The sequence below is a fragment of the Apostichopus japonicus genome, chromosome 7, assembly GCF_037975245.1.
Source record: "Apostichopus japonicus isolate 1M-3 chromosome 7, ASM3797524v1, whole genome shotgun sequence".
Lineage (NCBI taxonomy): Eukaryota > Metazoa > Echinodermata > Holothuroidea > Aspidochirotida > Stichopodidae > Apostichopus > Apostichopus japonicus.
Genome location: NC_092567.1, coordinates 9319328 through 9342595, shown reverse-complemented (window position 1 = coordinate 9342595; position 23268 = coordinate 9319328). Strand labels below are relative to the sequence as shown.

Sequence of the window (23268 nt, the reverse complement as noted above, 5' to 3'; positions counted from 1 at the left end):
TTTCCATAAGAAAGGGGATGGACTTCCAAACTCCCAACCAATCAGGGCAGATCAGTGCCAGTGCACTTATTTTTATATCATTAAGCTAATACGGGATGGTCAGGTTATTGGCTGTCTACTGATTATGCGCAGTGAGATTTTATGGAAGTAAGGTTTAAAAGTAAAAGGAGGCCGAAAATTTGAGCACTCCGTCAGCAAATTTATCACTTGGTCAGCAAATTTATCACTCCGCCGAAAGTTCATCACTCCTCCTAATTGTTTAATTGACGGAGTCAAGTCAAGTCAAATCATTGTAATTTAGTTTTATTTGTTAAGAGAATCGAGAGAGAAGAAATTATACCGAATCATTAATCAAATCCGATCTTGTCAAATTGTTTTTTCTGTGAACTCATTGTTTTCGCCCGTTCTGACATCTCCTGAAGAAGCATAAATACGGCATCAAGATACCCCAGTACCTTTCTATCGCGAGTCCCGATATAGTTTTACTATCGGAGGAGCCGGGCTCGACACAATATTACAGTATGATCACATTTTAAAGAGCCATACTGAATGGGTGTATGGTTAGAAGTTAGAGGTGGAACAGCAGCACGCACAAGAAGGTCCCGTAGGTTGCATGGACGTCTGTAGGCGATGGTTGGTCTGAAGAAGATCCTGCTAGAATCGAAATGTCAGGCCCTCTTACTTTTACACTTTCTCTAATACAGGCTCTTTAGTGGATAAGCAGTTTGCTAACAGTTTGATTTATTTTAATAAAATGTCTAATTTGAACTTTGACCACTGAATATGCCACACTATTTGTTTCAGAAACGCATCCTTGTCTATAGGAATGGAAGTAACCCAGAAAAAGCCAGCCATTGTTGGGGTGCATCTATCCCAGAATTACTGAGAGATGCGTCTCTTCGTCTGAGCCTGCATAGAGAGGCAGCCCTTCTCTTTACAGAGTTTGGCAGTAGAGTGGAATCGTTCAGTGAGGTTGCCAGAGATAGACTGTACTGTGTTTCAAGTGGAGAGAGCTTCAGGGGCAACAAGAGTAAGTGTCCCATCATTATCTGTTTTATTGATGCCAACTTAATAGACTATAATCAATTTACTAATTAAAATCATGTATGTGTTATGTTAAGAAAACGTCACTTAAATGAAGATTATGTGTAAAAGTAAGTTGGCCTGACATTTCGATCCTAGCAGGATCTTCTTCAAAGTCTAAAAAAATGTAAGAATTTTTTTTTTTTTTTAGCCTTTGGAGAAGATCCTGCTATAATCGAAACGTCAGGTCAACTTAGTTTTACACATTCTCTTACACAGGCTCTCTAGTTGATAGGCAGTTTGCTAACAGTTTTATTTTATTTTGAAAATGAAGATGATATAAATATATATTTTGTAGCCATTCGCTCAGGTTAAGTACTGCCTACTGCATCTTTTGATTTCACATACAGTTGGAATTGCTAATTGTCGTCAGTATTTGACTTACCTTAAAACTGATAGTTTTTGAACACATTATAAACTAACTTTACATTATACTTTTAATAAATGTCATTGGTATTTCTTAATTTTGACATTGATAAATGTTTCTCTTTTTGTTAACTGAAGCATCTCCTCTTACATGTAGTCTCATTGTTTCATTTTTATCTCAATACATTACATGTATAGAGATATTGTAACAGTAAGTGGGACTTTCTCTTCTCTTAAAAATTTTTCAGCGTCTTCAAACAAAGTTCTTTTTCTCTGGAATTTCCAGAGCAAGAATATATCATATAGCCCAACAAAAGTTACTATTTTTTATTCCAGAATTGTATCTCATTCTGTGACTTTTTCACCGATTTATGTCCAAATCGGGCCAATTTGGACTGAAAACACACTTTGTCACACCTGTTTTGCACACGCTCCAAAACTTATGTTTTATGAAAGAGAATAGAATAGAACTGTCTTTCGACAGTGGTATCGTCTAAGATAGGGTCCTATGTATTATATATTTTATTAAAATTTTAAACTTCCATTTGTTGTTTACAGGTAGGTATTAATAAGAATTTTACTACTTGTATATGACATTTAATGGCTTTTATTTGCTTTATTTGATGTTTAAATGATTTTTCTTTCTTAAAACAACACTGAGCTGCCGCCCCTACTTTTAGTAAAAAGGTCCGTTTTTGATGATTAAGCCCCGCCCCCAAGTCTGTTTTGTAGCAGATTGGCTATGACTCATAACAGCTACATGTTAGATATACGAAAATGGCTACCCTCGCGAACAATTTTCTGTTCTGTAGTTAGGTACGCGAGGTGTTAGTGTATTGCATGCTAATTACATTCTGTACTGCTGAATTCTACGTAACATCCATTTAAGGATAGTACTGGTGTAGTGTTCAACCGATTAACCTAATCGGAATCGGAATCGGTACGAATATTGCATAATCGGTACATAATCGGTATCGGTAAAAATTACGTGGAATACCAGTTATGTCATACCGATTATTCAAAAACATATGGAAGGTGAAAATATCATTATTCAAAAACATATGGAAGTTGAAAATATCAACTGATGAATTAGGTTTGTTCTTTTACTACGAAATATTAAAAAAAGGCACCCCCTATACGTCTTTCACAGTGTATACTTTCATCAAATTAGGCTGCCAGGGTCGCCGATTTTGCTTCCTTCGTGGTTATTGGCTGCATATTTCTTGGCACAGTAAGCATAGCAGCAATAGCAATTTCGCGAATTCAGGAATGTGCTGGACAGGGTAGGAAATAAGCGGGGGCAACGGGCGATTCGCCCTCGCAAGTGCTAAAAAGCCCTCCTAAAGCACAATTACGAGTGCGAAAAAGAAAAATGAAATATAAAAAAATCGCCCTCTTTATATCAGGTGTCTGTGTAAAATTAATTGTGACATGCGTTTGCTTTATCTAGGAATTGCAGTTGCATCGCGAATCGCGCAGTTTTCTCACCCCGCATCAAAATTTGAAGCAGTGCGAGAGGGTCGCGCACAATCACCGGGAACTTCCCGTGGTAAATTACGGCCTGCAGTACCAGCGAAAATAACCTAAAATCCTCACAAATCTCCGACCACATAGTAGCCTTACTTCACACTAAATCAACTGCATGGAAATCTAAACTTGACATCTGTTTATTCGCTCTAGTTGTGTCGCAAATAAAAACTAAAAATATCCACGGAAACTGCAATCTTCGACCACATGTTAGCCTAACAACCACACTAAGTCAATGGGAAATGTAGCCTAACCATCGGTTTGCAAAAAAAAAAAAAAAAAAATTGCGTAGCTTAGTTTACAACTTTCAATTTGCTGGAAATCGGCATTTGTTTGGAAGGTAATGTAAGTGATATGTCTTATAGAGGGAATGTTATATTTTATATTGGAGTAGTTTCTAGTTGTTATTATTTCTTTACATCAATCTGGTATTACATTTTAAAGTAATTTTAAACAAGTTACGATGGTACAATTTGCTTTTCAGTTTGATTGGACTAAGCTTACACATTCTAATTGAACCTGAATGGAGTTATATAGGTAACGAATAGGTATGTTTAACTTCAAGTTCGTAACATTTCTATTTGTTCATAAACGGTATAATACTGAAAATAAGTACAAAATATTGTCGGAATGAAGGCAATGTGTCATTAAAATTTACACTTTGGTAAAGATTGCAGATGGATGGTTTGTCTGAGATACTTTTTGAGATGGATATTTTGAGTAACTATTCGTAGCCCATTTCAAGCCATTAACAGGTGACATTTACGTCGAGGTGGTTAGGCCATTCGCTTAGCACAGTGCTGACTAGGTAGGATGTCATATCTCCGTATTTTGGAAATTTAAAAAAAAAAAATTCTTTCCGAGAAACTCCAGAGGTAATTTGGTACATACAAAATGGTACCTTAGAGCCTTGTATAACAACGAAGCAAAAGGAAACTGGGGAAAATCACAACAATAATTGTTTCTGTCAAACTTTATTGCCTATTTCGTATAAACGGGATATTTTCTCATTTTCAAATAATCGGAATCGGTACGATTATGAAAAAATAATCAGTAATCGGTATTTTCTGTTATGCATAATCGGTTGAACACTATAATGGTGTTCAGGTAGCTTTTAAGAGCAAGGGCCATGATAAGTTTGTTTGATTGCCCTTCATGTATTTTGTATAATTACGTATACACATTCTTGTATTTCTGAAGGCTATTTACTGTAGGCCTAGTGCAATTTAAAAAAAATATATATATATATAGGCCACTAGGCCTATTAGGCTTTCAGTGATAGCCACATTAGCATTGTACTGGTGTTCAGACAGCTTTTCCTAGGAAGGACCAGGGTAAGTTTGTTTGATGGGTACGTATCAAAGAGGAGCCGGCCATAGCATCACAACTTTGATAAGACAATAAAAATTGTATAAGGTTATGTTTTATTTATAAGGATATAGGCCTAAGATGTATAAGGTTATAAGAAGTATGTTTAGCTTTCTTTTGAACCTGTAATGTTTGACATCAAATGTACAAAGAATTAAAATAAAATAACAAAATGGAGAGGAACTGAGGTGGCTATTAGGGGAAGAGGAGGCCACCCATCACTTGCATATAAAAACTTGTAATCTTCTTTTACATTATTTTTTCCAAGTCATAAATCCATGAAATCTTCATGTCCGAAAAATTGAGATGGAAAAACGTGGGTTGTTTTGATATCTAGAAGTGGACACAGTTTTGATGGTAGTCACCACTACAGTCTACATTAACATACAGTAGGTCAATAGGCCTAGCTCTCAAGGCAGGCATCAAGAATATGGTCGAGTTGTTCGCCTCTTCTAATTTGGCTGTTGTCATTGACATCAAACTATATGACCAAAAAGTCCAACAGAGACTGACCTAAGATGAAGGATACCACATGAAAAACAAGTTCTTAAATATTCTATGACATTACTAAACCTTGCAACGTCGTTCTTTCGACTAACAGGCAATAAGCGCTAAAGGCAAGACTAGCAGGATAAAGTGTAACCTGCAGAGACTATTCGTGGCAAAGTAGCAAAAATGCAAGTTATATATTTGTTGTACCATGATTGATATTGATAATTGTAGAGACAGAGCAAAGATTTGAAATTAGGAATCAAAATTAAAACTTCCAGTATTGAGATACTGCATCATTGATGCTCTTGTTTTAATTTTCTTCATTTTTTTTCATTGATAGAAGCTAACCAACAAGTTGAAGTCAAAGCTAATTTTGCCAGGGTGCGTAAGAAGGATGGTGTTGATGCTACAGACATAACAGTCACCCACAATATACATCCAACCATAGAGGTAACTATTAGCTTTTGACATGAGCTGAAAGAAAAGTGGAAATAACTGTCAAACTCTGAGCTCAGAATTAATTCAATAACAATCTAAGCAAATAAAATTTACTCTGAATGTTGAAATTTGATGGACACCAGACCCTTGAATCACTGGACTAAGTTTAAGGGCACCATGTGACTGTGTGTAATATGTCTCTCATGTCACATTACCACCAGGACATCCCTTGAAACACTGGACTAAGTTTACAGGTATCATGTGACTGTGTGTAATATGCCTCTCATGTCACATGACCACCAGGACATCCCTTGAAACAATTGACTAAGTTTACAGGTATCATGTGACTGTGCATTATATGTCTCTCATGTCACATGACCACCCGGTCATCCCTAGAAACACTGGACTTAGTTTACAGGTATCATGTGACTGTGCATTATATGTCTCTCATGTCATATGACCACCAGAACATCCCTAGAAACACTGGACTAAGTTTACAGGTATCAAGTGACTGTGCAATATATGTCTCTCATGTCACATGACCACCAGAACATCCCTAGAAACACTGGACTAAGTGTACGGGTATCATGTGACTGTGCAATATATGTCTCTCATGTCACATGACCACCAGGACATCACTAGAAACACTGGACTAAGTTAACAGGTATCAAGTGACTGTGCAATATATGTCTCTCATGTCACATGACCACCAGAACATCCCTAGAAACACTGGACTTAGTTAACAGGTATCATGTGACTGTGCAATATATGTCTCTCATGTCACATGACCACCAGAACATCCCTAGAAACACTGGACTAAGTTTACAGGTATCATGTGACTGTGCATTATATGTCTCTCATGTCACATGACCACCAGGACATCACTAGAAACACTGGACTAAGTTAACAGGTATCAAGTGACTGTGCAATATATGTCTCTCATGTCACATGACCACCAGAACATCCCTAGAAACACTGGACTAAGTGTACGGGTATCATGTGACTGTGCAATATATGTCTCTCATGTCATATGACCACCAGAACATCCCTAGAAACACTGGACTTAGTTAACAGGTATCATGTGACTGTGCAATATATGTCTCTCATGTCACATGACCACCAGAACATCCCTAGAAACACTGGACTAAGTTTACAGGTATCATGTGACTGTGCAATATATGTCTCTCATGTCACATGACCACCAGAACATCCCTAGCAACACTGGACTAAGTTTACAGGTATCATGTGACTGTGTGTAATATGTCTCTCATGTCATATGACCACCAGAACATCCCTAAAAACACTGGACTTAGTTTACAGGTATCATGTGACTGTGCATTATATGTCTCTCATGTCATATGACCACCAGGACATCCCTAGAAACACTGGACTAAGTTTACAGGTATCATGTGACTGTGTGTTATATGTCTCTCATGTCACATGACCACCAGGACATCCCTAGAAACACTGGACTTAGTTAACAGGTATCATGTGAGTGTGCATTATATGTCTCTCATGTCATATGACCACCAGAACATCCCTAGAAACACTGGACTAAGTTTACAGGTATCATGTGACTGTGTGTTATATGTCTCTCATGTCATATGGCTTTCTAGTCACTTCGCCCAACAACCATTTCGCCCAACTGTCATTTCGCCCAACCAGCCTGGTCATTTCGCCCAACCAGCATGGTCATTTCGCCCAACCAGCATGGTCATTTCATCCAACCATCATAGTCATTTCGCCCAACCAGTATGGTCAATTCGCCCAACCGTGTTGGTCATTTCGCCCAACCTTATTTTTACTAATATTCAGTCAGAATAATATTACTTTTTCTATTCCACTAGTTCAATTTGATTTATTTTGGGTTAGGTTACTTCGTAATAGGTAAATAAAAAAGTGAGGTCCGCTCGAAATCGATCGGAGTCTGAGCAGTTATTTCGGGTATAATGGGAGGATTACACTACTTAAGGCGTTTACGCATACAATGGAAGTAATATTATTATACAAACACAGGGGAATCGGTCTTCATAAAAACCTATCAAACCTAACCCCTAAAACACTGATCCATCCTACTGACTAACAATTCCTGAACGTTTCCTTATTAAATTGAAAAAAAATATAAAACCCGTCCGTAATATTGAATTACTATATTTAATCAATGTAACCACTTTATCAATGTAACCACATATGTATTCACATATGTAATCAATTTAACCATACATCAAGTTTCCTTAATACTCGGTTCGTATCCCGTAACGTTAACAATTCCCGAACGTTTACTATATCAAACCTATCAAACCTAACCCATGAAACACTGATCCATCCTCAAGATTCCTTAATATTCGGTTCGTATCCTGTAATGTTAAAAATTTCCGAACATTTCCTTACTAAAGTTATACAAAGTAAAGGACTTCAAGTTTCCTAAATATTCCTTAATATTCGAACGTTTACTATCAAACCTAACTCCTAACACACTGATCAATCCTCAAGTTTCCTTATAGTATTCGGTTCGTATCTTGTATGGTTAACAATTCCCGAACGTTTCCTTTTGAAATATGATATTTATCCAAGGTTGGGCGAAATGACCAGACTGTTTGGGCGAAATGACCAGGCTGGTTGGGCGAAATGACCAGGCTGGTTGGGCGAAATGACCAGGCTGGTTGGGCGAAATGACCAGGCTGGTTGGGCGAAATGGTAAGGTTGGGCGAAATGACAGTTGGGCGAATTGGTTGTTGGGCGAAGTGTCCTGCTTCCGTCATATGACCACCAGAACATCCCTAGAAACACTGGACTAAGTTTACAGGTATCATGTGACTGTGCAATATATGTCTCTCATGTCATATGCCCACCAGAACATCCCTAGAAACACTGGACTAAGTTTACAGGTATCATGTGACTGTGCAATATATGTCTCTCATGTCACATGACCACCAGGTCATCCCTAGAAACACTGGACTTAGTTTACAGGTATCGTGTGACTGTGCATTATATGTCTCTCATGTCATATGACCACCAGAACATCCCTAGAAACACTGGACTTAGTTTACAGGTATCGTGTGACTGTGCATTATATGTCTCTCATGTCATATGACCACCAGAACATCCCTAGAAACACTGGACTTAGTTTACAGGTATCAAGTGACTGTGCAATATATGTCTCTCATGTCATATGACCACCAGGACATCCCTAGAAACACTGGACTAAGTTTACAGGTATCATGTGACTGTGCAATATATGTCTCTCATGTCATATGCCCACCAGAACATCCCTAGAAACAATGGACTTAGTTTACAGGTATCAAGTGACTGTGCAATATATGTCTCTCATGTCACATGACCACCAGGACATCCCTAGAAACACTGGACTTAGTTTACAGGTATCGTGTGACTGTGCATTATATGTCTCTCATGTCACATGACCACCAGGACATCCCTAGAAACACTGGACTAAGTTTACAGGTATCATGTGACTGTGCATTATATGTCTCTCATGTCATATGACCACCAGAACATCCCTAGAAACACTGGACTAAGTTTACAGGTATCATGTGACTGTGCAATATATGTCTCTCATGTCATATGCCCACCAGAACATCCCTAGAAACACTGGACTAAGTTTACAGGTATCAAGTGACTGTGCAATATATGTCTCTCATGTCATATGACCACCAGAACATCCCTAGAAACACTGGACTAAGTTTACAGGTATCATGTGACTGTGCAATATATGTCTCTCATGTCATATGCCCACCAGAACATCCCTAGAAACACTGGACTAAGTTTACAGGTATCATGTGACTGTGCATTATATGTCTCTCATGTCATATGACCACCAGAACATCCCTAGAAACACTGGACTAAGTTTACAGGTATCGTGTGACTGTGCATTATATGTCTCTCATGTCATATGACCACCAGAACATCCCTAGAAACACTGGACTAAGTTTACAGGTATCATGTGACTGTGCATTATATGTCTCTCATGTCATATGACCACCAGAACATCCCTAGAAACACTGGACTAAGTTTACAGGTATCGTGTGACTGTGCATTATATGTCTCTCATGTCATATGACCACCAGAACATCCCTAGAAACACTGGACTAAGTTTACAGGTATCATGTGACTGTGCATTATATGTCTCTCATGTCATATGACCACCAGAACATCCCTAGAAACACTGGACTAAGTTTACAGGTATCATGTGACTGTGCAATATATGTCTCTCATGTCATATGCCCACCAGAACATCCCTAGAAACACTGGACTAAGTTTACAGGTATCAAGTGACTGTGCAATATATGTCTCTCATGTCATATGACCACCAGAACATCCCTAGAAACACTAGACTAAGTGTACAGGTATCATGTGACTGTGCATTATATGTGTCTCATGTCACATGACCACCAGAACATCCCTAGCAACACTGGACTAAGTTTACAGGTATCATGTGACTGTGCATTATATGTGTCTCATGTCATATGACCACCAGAACATCCCTAGAAACACTGGACTAAGTTTACAGGTATCGTGTGACTGTGCATTATATGTCTCTCATGTCATATGACCACCAGAACATCCCTAGAAACACTGGACTAAGTTTACAGGTATCGTGTGACTGTGCATTATATGTCTCTCATGTCATATGACCACCAGAACATCCCTAGAAACACTGGACTAAGTTTACAGGTATCAAGTGACTGTGCATTATATGTCTCTCATGTCACATGACCACCAGAACATCCCTAGAAACACTGGACTAAGTTTACAGGTATCATGTGACTGTGCAATATATGTCTCTCATGTCACATGACCACCAGAACATCCCTAGCAACACTGGACTAAGTTTACAGGTATCAAGTGACTGTGCAATATATGTCTCTCATGTCATATGACCACCAGAACATCCCTAGAAACACTGGACTAAGTTTACAGGTATCATGTGACTGTGTGTTATATGTCTCTCATGTCATATGACCACCAGAACATCCCTAGCAACACTGGACTAAGTTTACAGGTATCAAGTGACTGTGCAATATATGTCTCTCATGTCATATGACCACCAGAACATCCCTAGAAACACTGGACTAAGTTTACAGGTATCATGTGACTGTGCATTATATGTGTCTCATGTCATATGACCACCAGAACATCCCTAGAAACACTGGACTAAGTTTACAGGTATCGTGTGACTGTGCATTATATGTGTCTCATGTCATATGACCACCAGAACATCCCTAGAAACACTGGACTAAGTTTACAGGTATCGTGTGACTGTGCATTATATGTCTCTCATGTCATATGACCACCAGAACATCCCTAGAAACACTGGACTAAGTTTACAGGTATCATGTGACTGTGCAATATATGTCTCTCATGTCACATGACCACCAGGTCATCCCTAGAAACACTGGACTTAGTTTACAGGTATCGTGTGACTGTGCATTATATGTCTCTCATGTCATATGACCACCAGAACATCCCTAGAAACACTGGACTTAGTTTACAGGTATCGTGTGACTGTGCATTATATGTCTCTCATGTCATATGACCACCAGAACATCCCTAGAAACACTGGACTTAGTTTACAGGTATCAAGTGACTGTGCAATATATGTCTCTCATGTCATATGACCACCAGGACATCCCTAGAAACACTGGACTAAGTTTACAGGTATCATGTGACTGTGCAATATATGTCTCTCATGTCATATGCCCACCAGAACATCCCTAGAAACACTGGACTTAGTTTACAGGTATCAAGTGACTGTGCAATATATGTCTCTCATGTCACATGACCACCAGGACATCCCTAGAAACACTGGACTTAGTTTACAGGTATCAAGTGACTGTGCATTATATGTCTCTCATGTCACATGACCACCAGGACATCCCTAGAAACACTGGACTAAGTTTACAGGTATCATGTGACTGTGTGTTATATGTCTCTCATGTCATATGACCACCAGAACATCCCTAGAAACACTGGACTAAGTTTACAGGTATCAAGTGACTGTGCAATATATGTCTCTCATGTCATATGACCACCAGAACATCCCTAGAAACACTGGACTAAGTTTACAGGTATCATGTGACTGTGCAATATATGTCTCTCATGTCATATGCCCACCAGAACATCCCTAGAAACACTGGACTAAGTTTACAGGTATCATGTGACTGTGCAATATATGTGTCTCATGTCATATGACCACCAGAACATCCCTAGAAACACTGGACTAAGTTTACAGGTATCGTGTGACTGTGCATTATATGTCTCTCATGTCATATGACCACCAGAACATCCCTAGAAACACTGGACTAAGTTTACAGGTATCGTGTGACTGTGCATTATATGTCTCTCATGTCATATGACCACCAGAACATCCCTAGAAACACTGGACTAAGTTTACAGGTATCGTGTGACTGTGCATTATATGTCTCTCATGTCATATGACCACCAGAACATCCCTAGAAACACTGGACTAAGTTTACAGGTATCGTGTGACTGTGCATTATATGTCTCTCATGTCATATGACCACCAGAACATCCCTAGAAACACTGGACTAAGTTTACAGGTATCGTGTGACTGTGCATTATATGTCTCTCATGTCATATGCCCACCAGAACATCCCTAGAAACACTGGACTAAGTTTACAGGTATCGTGTGACTGTGCAATATATGTCTCTCATGTCATATGCCCACCAGAACATCCCTAGAAACACTGGACTAAGTTTACAGGTATCAAGTGACTGTGCAATATATGTCTCTCATGTCATATGCCCACCAGAACATCCCTAGAAACACTGGACTAAGTTTACAGGTATCAAGTGACTGTGCAATATATGTCTCTCATGTCACATGACCACCAGAACATCCCTAGAAACACTGGACTAAGTGTACAGGTATCATGTGACTTTGCATTATATGTGTCTCATGTCACATGACCACCAGAACATCCCTAGCAACACTGGACTAAGTTTACAGGTATCATGTGACTGTGCATTATATGTGTCTCATGTCATATGACCACCAGAACATCCCTAGAAACACTGGACTAAGTTTACAGGTATCGTGTGACTGTGCATTATATGTCTCTCATGTCATATGACCACCAGAACATCCCTAGAAACACTGGACTAAGTTTACAGGTATCGTGTGACTGTGCATTATATGTCTCTCATGTCATATGACCACCAGAACATCCCTAGAAACACTGGACTAAGTTTACAGGTATCATGTGACTGTGCATTATATGTCTCTCATGTCACATGACCACCAGAACATCCCTAGAAACACTGGACTAAGTTTACAGGTATCATGTGACTGTGCAATATATGTCTCTCATGTCACATGACCACCAGAACATCCCTAGCAACACTGGACTAAGTTTACAGGTATCAAGTGACTGTGCAATATATGTCTCTCATGTCATATGACCACCAGAACATCCCTAGAAACACTGGACTAAGTTTACAGGTATCATGTGACTGTGTGTTATATGTCTCTCATGTCATATGACCACCAGAACATCCCTAGAAACACTGGACTAAGTTTACAGGTATCAAGTGACTGTGCAATATATGTCTCTCATGTCATATGACCACCAGAACATCCCTAGAAACACTGGACTAAGTTTACAGGTATCAAGTGACTGTGCAATATATGTCTCTCATGTCATATGACCACCAGAACATCCCTAGAAACACTGGACTAAGTTTACAGGTATCAAGTGACTGTGCAATATATGTCTCTCATGTCATATGACCACCAGAACATCCCTAGAAACACTGGACTAAGTTTACAGGTATCATGTGACTGTGCATTATATGTCTCTCATGTCATATGACCACCAGAACATCCCTAGAAACACTGGACTAAGTTTACAGGTATCGTGTGACTGTGCATTATATGTCTCTCATGTCATATGACCACCAGAACATCCCTAGAAACACTGGACTAAGTTTACAGGTATCATGTGACTGTGCATTATATGTCTCTCATGTCATATGACCACCAGAACATCCCTAGAAACACTGGACTAAGTTTACGGGTATCATGTGACTGTGTGTAATATGTGTCTCATGTCACATGACCACCAGAACATCCCTAGAAACACTGGACTAAGTTTACAGGTATCAAGTGACTGTGCATTATATGTCTCTCATGTCACATGACCACCAGAACATCCCTAGAAACACTGGACTAAGTTTACAGGTATCATGTGACTGTGCAATATATGTCTCTCATGTCATATGCCCACCAGAACATCCCTAGAAACACTGGACTAAGTTTACAGGTATCATGTGACTGTGCAATATATGTCTCTCATGTCATATGACCACCAGAACATCCCTAGAAACACTGGACTTAGTTTACAGGTATCATGTGACTGCGTTATATGTCTCTCATGTCATATGACCACCAGGTCATCCCTAGAAACACTGGACTAAGTTTACAGGTATCATGTGACTGCGTTATATGTCTCTCATGTCACATGACCACCAGAACATCCCTAGCAACACTGTACTAAGTTAACAGGTATCATGTGATCTGACCTGTACCTGTGTTGTGGTAGAGTCACAGTTATAAATCTTAATAAGTGATTCTATGTATTAAGCATAAGAGTATATAATATTTGGATAGTTTCATATATAATGCGAATACATGTTTGACATCAAGATTACTAATATTCTGATTGTTTTTTGTTTCATTACAGGTGGACCCTTTTGGACCCCCATCATTGGCCTTACCTGCTCCTCCTTAGGAATCACTTTTGACAAAGGACGCTTATAAATCTGTCAGTTACCTTCTTAGATTCCAGAACTATCATAATTCTATCGTTTAGTTTGGTCTATCATTAACAGATTTGCCTGGTTGTTCATTTTGGTATGCTAAATTTAAACTTTGCAGTATGTAACAGAACCAATTTTTGTGACAAACTGAATATGAATTGTAACAGAGCAAAGAAGATTTCCATTCTTGTTTTGTCTTGAATTACATTATTGTTGTAATACTAATTGCATAGATTGATACTGTTATCAAGTATTATGTAAATGTGGTGATACCAGCAGTGTTAATCCTAATATATTGTTAAGCACTGTGAGAGACATACAGCCAGTGATTTGTATTGTTGATACAATAAACTCAAGTGGTATCCTATTGATATCAATCATTGTTAAGCACTGTGAGAGACATACAGCCAGTGATTTGTATTGTTGATACAATAAACTCAAGTGGTATCCTATTGATATCAATCATTGTTAAGCACTGTGAGAGACATACAGCCAGTGATTTGTATTGTTGATACAATAAACTCAAGTGGTATCTTATTGATATCAATCATTGTTAAGCACTGTGAGAGACATACAGCCAGTGATTTGTATTGTTGATACAATAAACTCAAGTGGTATCTTATTGATATCAATCATTGTTGCACTGTGAGAGATGTACAGACAGTGATTTGTATTGTTGATACAATAAACTCAAGTGGGATCTTATTGATATCAATCAAGATAGTATTAGAGGTATTTATATTATTGATAGTATTTATAACATTGATTCTGTTTGTATATACCATATTGTATATCATCGCCCACATATACATAGGATAAGTCAGCAGGCCTAGAATTTGAAAAGTTTAGCCTCAAAAATCTGCCAGTGCTTAAAAAATCTTCTGGCTAAAGTCAAGTCCTCACTGGCCTTTTCCTTGAACTACACACACAGGCTAATGATGGTTATTTGATTTAAGTATTAACATGTTTAAGTTCATGCTAACGTTTTCAAACATGTTTTATATTTCATGTTTAAGTTCATGTTCATGTTAATTTCATGACATGTTTAAGTCATTAAACATGTTTATATTTCATGTTTAAATCATGTTCATGTTAAGTTCATGTCATGTTTAAGTCATTAAACATGTTTATATTTCATGTTTAAGTTCATGTTCATGTTAAGTTCATGTCATGTTTAAGTGCTTTATGTCTACTGGCAGATAATTACCCATGTCTTTTTTTCTACTGGCAAATGTCAATTATCCACTGTCAGTTAGCTAGTAACATGAAGTTTGATGCCTGGAGTCAGGAGGGATTGATAAACCAGCATGGAGAAGTACTTATACAACCACAGATTATAAGTAACTGTATGAGTAAGAAAGTAAGTAAGAATAAAAAGGAATATTGTTGACTCTCAAATATTTTTGGTACATCGACCAGGGTTTTATTTTATGTTGTTTAATGCTTCGTTTAAGGGATTATTTTTCTTTCAACTAACACGGTAATAATAGTCTTTGAATACACTTTCATGATTTACAAAATGGATGTCTTGAAATGTTGATACTGTGAAGACAAACAAGTCTTGTGCCATTTGTATATATACTTCTCTCAAATGTATGTTTATCAAGTTCTCCTTTTCTCTCAAGAAGGAGTTAAAATGCTAATTTAGTGACATTCCCTTGAACTTGTGTATATTATATTGTTTTTAATTAAGAACGATTTTTTTTCATAGGAATGAAAGGTGTTTTAATTGTTAAAAGATGTTCATTGATTGCAATCATGTAAAATAGTTTTGTAATTTGAATCATTTTCAGTAGCTTGACTGAATGATTGGTATTCTGCCTTTGAAAATAAAAGGACAATCATTCTCTTAGTTGAAATATTTTATCTGGACATTCCATAGTATTTATTAAGTGTTAACTTTATGAGATGGGAGAAGGGGGTGTGGGGAGGGGGAGTTGGGAAGGAGGTGGAGCAGGAGAGGAGGGAATTTAAACAGGTAAGATCCTCAACTTTATGAATACAAAAGGATCATGGGGTGTAACGCCTGGGTTAATGGGTAACCACCAAACAGGGTATGTTAGTCATGATAGCAAAGACTAACAGATCAATAGTTATACAGATAAATAATGTAATACTGTATTTGTTAACTGAACAATCCATGAGCTTTAGGGTCTATTGAATCAAGGTCTATGTTCATTAAAACATTAAAGGCCTAATTACTGTGTATGTAATTACTGTATTGTTTACCATATGGTGCTGCATATGATGACATCACTTTGTTGATTGATCATTGGTTTACAAAATAAGATCTTGCAAGATTAAAAATGTCTTACTGAAGTCTTAATAATTCTTTACACAGTGTATGACAAGTAATTGTAGCATTGTTAGGTGTTGCTTATTTGTGTAGGGTAGAGGCAGCTATAAATAAATTATTGAGGTACTGGCAAGATTTGAACAAAATTCATTCATTTGCAGTAAAATAATAAAAGAAAACATACTGAGAGGGTACGAACAAATTTGGAAAGAGGCAAAGAATCACAATTTTGGAAAGTTCATTCAAAGGCAAACCAAATTATTTTGCTTAACTGAAATTGCTTAATATTCATTGTTAATGATGAGGCTTCTCTAACACATAAATATTTACTGTCATGTTCTTGAGTATCTGAATGAAATATTATATATTTTACAATGTGTTAGGGATGAAACGCCAGTCACTTCTTCAATAGTGGCATTGTTTTCAGTTTCTGTCACATTTCGTCACATGTGGTAAACCTGTTGTATAATCAGGTCATCTATGTGCTACTGCAGCAGCATAAAGTTTCATGCTTATTAATTACATTAAGCCTGTTAAAGGATTGTTTCAGGTGTTTGACATGTGTATTTTGTATGAAAGAGCACAAAAAGACAAAAAGAACAGTGAAGAAACTACCATGATAGCATGCTCTGTTAAGGAGTTATGACACTTTGAAGATATCAAAATTTATTTGAAAACGACTGATGTAGATAGACTAACTGTGAGGGTGTGATGTCACATCCTCACTTCCTTAACATGTGTAAATAGATTTCTTTAAAAATTATTTACATTTTTTAACACATTTGAAAATAATATAATCAAAAATTCTTCAGATGTTTAATCTCAAATACTTCCTTTGACAAGTATGAGATCTCCTGACATATCTTTTGGTTGAAAGTCATGAAATCTCACAAAATATCTAGAGAAAAAAACACAAAGACTTTTCAGGAATGTGAGGATGTGACATCAAAGCTAGTCAGATTTCAGCAGTTGCTACACAACCTGATAAAACTTTACACTTGAATATCTCTTTAACCGAAAAAGATATAAGAACATTGTTTTCACCATTGTGTTTCTTTTATTGTCCTCTTTCATATAACATATACATGTATGACAACTGAACCAATCCTTTAAGTTACCCAAACAATTTCTTATTGGTGTTTAGGAAAGCTGATAATTCATGCAACCTACCCTCCGATCCACTTGACTACGAAAATAAACTTTGAGACACATTTTATATAGTAGACTTGACCAAGTCCAAATGACGTTCACTAGGTCTTTGAAGTTGAATGCTTCTTTATTCATCACTTGCTTTATTTTGATTGGTAGAAGTACTTTATGCAAATTTTGTTGACAATGTCTAAATATTCATATTATTACCTAACAATAATATTCACTTCATTAACAGCATTATTTTCTTCCACCTTGAAAAATATGAACAGAAAGATAAGAATATTCCAAATAGACATCTATCTCTTGTGGTAATGTAAAAAAAAATGATGATATTGATAGATATATTGATAGATATATATAGATATATTGATGTCTAATCATGATCCATTCTTTGGACAGAGAAGATGTACAGGAATATCTTTGTCTAGCTAAACTCTTGTTGGAGATTCAGTAAGCTTCTTAAATTATAAAGACAATTACCCAAAAAACAGTCGTATTGTGATGAGAAAAGTATAGGAAGTAACAATATTAGCATGTCCTTATCGATAAAGTTTGAAAGATTAAATAAATTTGCCTTTATATTGTATAAATTTGACATTTTAACCGGTATGTAAACTGTTCTGCCATCTAATCACTTATATTTAATTGGTTTCAACATAACCTCATACCAACTTGAATGTTGCCTGTTGGTCTTTAGTAAACCATTAGACAGCCTCATGTTTAGTTAGTTGCTATGTCTTTGTTTACTATTGCCTCTATCCGTCAGTTCGTGTTGCTTAAATCCACTAGAAATGGTAGAAGTATTTGCATTAATGGATTGGTTTGACTGCAATCTGTGTGCAGGTGCAATTTCTCATATTTGTTCAGATTCATATGTCTGTTTTATCATCAGCCTGTTTGTTAACCTGTTAACAAATGAATATATGAAGAGAAGAATATTGATTAATAGCAACACACACTATATTAACAATGCATTTATAACAACACACACTAAAACAATGCATTTATAACAACACACACTGAAACATTGCATTTATACAGTTTAGCTGTTCCCAGAATAACAAATTTAGCATATTTGTCAAGGTAAATGACTTGACTATAAAATCATTAATTTCTCTGTAGTACACATAACATCTGAGGTTACAATTAAGTCCATCATGAAACACTCACAATTTCAACCCATTGTTCCATGTTAATTGTTACTTTCATATCTGAGTCTGTTCAAAATGTCATTTCTGGAGAAAGATATTTGCTACTGACATGTGCCCTGTGTGAAGTATTCACAGTTACTGCACAGTTCTTGCAGGCATATGCATAGGGGGCGGGGGAGCTGCAGCCCCCCCAACCACAATATTTTGGTGAAAATTTGGGCAATATGGTGAGAAATTTTCGGGCACCGACTGAAAGAAAAATAATTTGCAATGTGTTTTTCCATTTTTTGGGGGAGAAAATTCGGGCAATATGCTGAGAATTTTTTGGGCACCTACTGAAAGAAGAATACTTTGCAATGTATTTTTCAATGGTTAAACTGATATTATTATTACCATTAACATTGTAACAACTTCCCCAATCATTTAACCAATATGGAAGGGTAATAACATGGAAAATGATTGTATGTTATTGGCATGTGATGTAATTACCGATGAATGTCTATATCCAATGTACATTAACACGTTGAATGCGCGCAGAGCGTGCGAACAATTCCAGTTATATTTTTCAAGCAAGTCGTTACAGCCCCCCCAAATCAAATACTGTATTACTGTATTTACATCAGTAGATGTTGCTGTGATCAATGTGAGGTCCGGGAACTCTATACTTACAGACACCACCTTGAATGCGTCTATCACCTTGAAAATTTGAAAGTTTTTTTTCACTTCTTTCTTTTTGTTTGTGTCCTCTGAAATGACTGGACATTTTGTCTTATGTTGATCTTACTTGTTTCATGAGGGACTGCATCCATTCCATTTTGGATTAGTTTGATGTTAATTTTTATCTCAATACATTACATGTATAGAGATATTGTAACAGTAAGTGGGACTCTCTCCTCTCTTAAAAATTTTTCAGCGTCTTCATATAAAGTTCTTTTTCTCTGGAATTTTCAGAGCAAGCATATATCATATAGGCCAACAAAAGTTACCATTTTTTATTCGAGAATTTTATCACATTCTATGACTTCTTCACCGATTTATGTCCAAATCGGGCCAATTTGGTCTGAAATCCAGTTTAAACAACCCATTTTTGCACACGCTCCAAAACTTATGTTTTATGAAAGAGAATAGAATAGAATTGTCTGTCAACAGTGGTATCGTCTAAGATAGGGTCCTATGTATTATATATTTTATTAACATTTTAAACTTTCATTAGTTGTTTACAGGTAGGTATTAATAAGAATTTTACCAGCTGTATATGACATTTTATGGCTTTTATTTGCTTTATTTGATGTTTAAATGATTTTTCTTTCTTAAAACAACACTGAGCTGCCGCCCCTACTTTTAGTAAAAAGGTCCGTTTTTGATGATTAAGCCCCGCCCCCAAGTCTGTTTTGTAGCAGATTGGCTATGACTCATGGCAGCTACATGTTAGATATACGAAAATGGCTACCCTCGCGACCAATTTTTGTATTGTAGTTAGGTACGCCAGGTGTAGTGTATTGCATGCTAATTACATATAAGTGCATTTTATATCAGGCCTTCGTTTTTGTAACCTCCATTTAAGGATAGTACTGGTGTTCAGGTAGCTTTTCAGAGCAAGGGCCATGATAAGTTTGTTTGATTGCCCTTCATGTATTTTGTATAATTACGTATACACATTCTTGTATTTCTGAAGGCTACTTACTGTAGGCCTAGTGCATTTAAAACAATATATATATAGGCCTAGCCTAGGCCCCCTAGGTCTATTAGGCTTTCAGTGATAGCCACATTAGCATTGTACTGGTGTTTAGACAGCTCTTCCTAGGAAGGACCAGGGTAAGTTTGTTGATGGGTACGTATAAAAGAGGAGCCGGCCATAGCATCACAACTTTTATAAGACTATAAAAATTGTATAAGGTTATGTTTTATTTATAAGGATATAAGATGTATAAGGTTATAAGAAGTATGTTTAGCTTTCTTTTGAACCTGTAATGTTTGACATCAAATGTACAAAGAATTAAAATAAAATAACAAAATGGAGAGGAACTGAGGTGGCTATTAGGGGAGGAAGAGGCCACCCATCACTTGCATATAAAAACTTGTAATCTTCTTTTACATTATTTTTCCAAGTCATAAATCCATGAAATCTTCATGTCAGAAAACTTGAGATGGAAAAACGTGGGTTGTTTTGATATCTAGAAGTGGACACAGTTTTGATGGTAGTCACCACTGCAGTCTACAGTAACATACAGTAGGTCAATAGGCCTAGCTCTCAAGGCAGGCATCAAGAATCTGGTCGAGTTGTTCGCCTCTTCTTATTTGGCCGTTGTCATTGACGTCAAACTATATGACCAAAAAGTCCAACAGAGACTGACCCAAGATGAAGGATACCACATAAAAAACAAGTTCTTAAATATTCTATGACATTACTAAACCTTGCAACGTCGTTCTTTCGACTAACAGGCAATGAGCGCTAAAGGCAAGACTAGCAGGATAAAGTGTAACCTGCAGAGACTATTCGTGGCAAAGTAGCAAAAATGCAAGTTATATATTTGTTGTACCATGATTGATAATTGTAGAGACAGAGCAAAGATTTGAAATTAGGAATCAAAATTAAAACTTCCAGTATTGAGATACTGCGTCATTGATGCTCTTGTTTATCATCCTTTGGAAATCCGCTATCGAAACATGTGAATACTTGATTATCAATTTGATGATCTACATGTGAAAATCTGAATGTATGGCTTATGTAAAGAACAAGTTAATATGATGATGCTTTGGTCACAATTAACATAGTGGTTCACTCTGTCAGAGTTTGTCTTTCATTGTTGAACGTCAACAGAACAAAGTGAGATTCTGACATGATTTATGTGAGTGTATCCTCCAGTAGGGTTCATCTCCAATGAATCAATGGCAGCTGGATTGCTATAAATGTTCATGCAGTCAACATTTGATATTCTTGTCAGAATGTGCAGGTATTGAAAGTTGATGCTGCCAATGCATCTTGCCTTTTAACATCATCATCTTTAGTTAACTATATTCTTTAGCAAATTTACTGGGACACACATAGTGTAGTCAATAATCAGGGCCAGATTAGCTTGGTTAAATGTAAGGGCAGCTACAACGGCCTGCAGCATGACCTATCAATAAAAAACCAAAAACCAAATAAGACATGTACTCGCAGCCATTGAATATTCATGAACATGATCACCACACAATCATATATTGAAGGCATTGAAGACTCGCCCCAAACCTCGTGCGGCCATCTGAAAAAGTAAACTTTCTGTTGCTTGCAAGTGACAGTACAGTAATGAAACGTGATACCTTGTTCCTGAGATGTCCATCGCTTTAGATTACCGGCATTAGAGGTTTCTTTTTGCGTGAGAAGCTGTTTTTCTTGTGAACTTTGTTGCTAGCAGTGCCTATAGATGTTTACATTATATCGTTACACCCATCTATATAAACCTTTTATTGTCAAAGTTTATGGTCTAAATCCAGCCTTATTCCATCACTGTTAAATTCTGCCAAATCCAGCGCTACTAGTGCATTTAACACCAATGTCTCTAGAAGTATCTAAAATATCTGATAGATAACGTAGACATTCTTATAAAAACTGTCTTGTGAGATTCTCACGAGATTTCGTGGGAATTATGCAAGATCTTGTGAGAACTTGTGAGAAGTGTATGAGACCTCACGAGACTGGCTAAAACCCAATCATTGTAGCATTTAAACTGTGACAGAGAGCAGTTTTCATATCAACCGAAACAATTATCAGCTGAAATGTGAGCGATAGTTTTACAGCAGTAACTGTAGTCCTGACCATTGGTTTGTGTGGTCATGCTTTATCTTACTTTCCCCAACATGAGATAAATGTCATGGTTTGAAAGTTGTAGTTGACAACAAGTTGGAAACAACATTTACTGTTTTAACTAGGAAAAGTATCAGTCATTGATGTTTGTAGATTGCTTTACTATTAAATGTTATATATTTTGGATGAAAATAATGTTGTGCTATCAAAGATGTAATAAATGTGCTTCAAATGTTAAATCTCTTTGCACTGTCTCCTTTATTCTGTCTTCTTTTACTGTAATTTAGTAGGTTTTTGCTGTATTTTGCTTGGGTAGACTTTCATATACTCCTTACAAGATTGTCAAAGTGTAAACAATTACAAAAACCTCTTCTGTGTAATGCAGATGCTTTAAATCAAGAGGTGACATTTTCCAGAATATTAATTGGCAAAATGATCCTTCTTGTATTCTGAGTCGGGGACTTAATTACAACTAGTTGTGTTAAATAAATGAGAGTTTTGTATCTGCATAACTAAGTCAAGAAAGTTTGAAGTAATTTCATAAGAATTAGTGTGGGGCATTACCCAAAGGTGAGTCACAATTCTTTTCGGTGGGTCGCCAGGTTTTCTGGATGGCAGAAAATTCATCCACACTTAAAGGCATTGAAGACTCACCCCAAATCATGTGCGGCCATCTGAAAAAGTTAACTTTCTGTTGCTTGCAAGTGACGTTTTGTTTGTGTCGCTACAAAATGCAGACAGTAATGAATGGCCTGCTGGCGTCTTTATTCCTAGCTTGCTCTCATATCTTTCTCATTGATTTTGAGGGGTGA

General features: G+C 36.9%; 2 protein-coding genes across 2 annotated transcripts in view; one reads left to right on the top strand and one right to left on the bottom strand.

The window, feature by feature from the left end:
• Window positions 1-18479, top strand: part of LOC139969350 (doublecortin domain-containing protein 1-like) — a 60278-nt gene extending 41799 nt beyond the window's left edge. Inside the window, exons 37-39 of the mRNA XM_071974232.1 lie at window positions 805-1030; window positions 5177-5286; window positions 13995-18479. Of these exons, the coding sequence (XP_071830333.1) occupies window positions 805-1030; window positions 5177-5286; window positions 13995-14042 (384 nt within the window). The 3' untranslated portion in view covers window positions 14043-18479. The remainder of the gene's footprint in view (window positions 1-804; window positions 1031-5176; window positions 5287-13994) is intronic.
• The window catches only part of LOC139970053 (uncharacterized), a 491924-nt gene that overhangs the window by 366043 nt on the left and 102613 nt on the right, over window positions 1-23268 (bottom strand). The gene's annotated exons all lie outside the window — the stretch shown is intronic.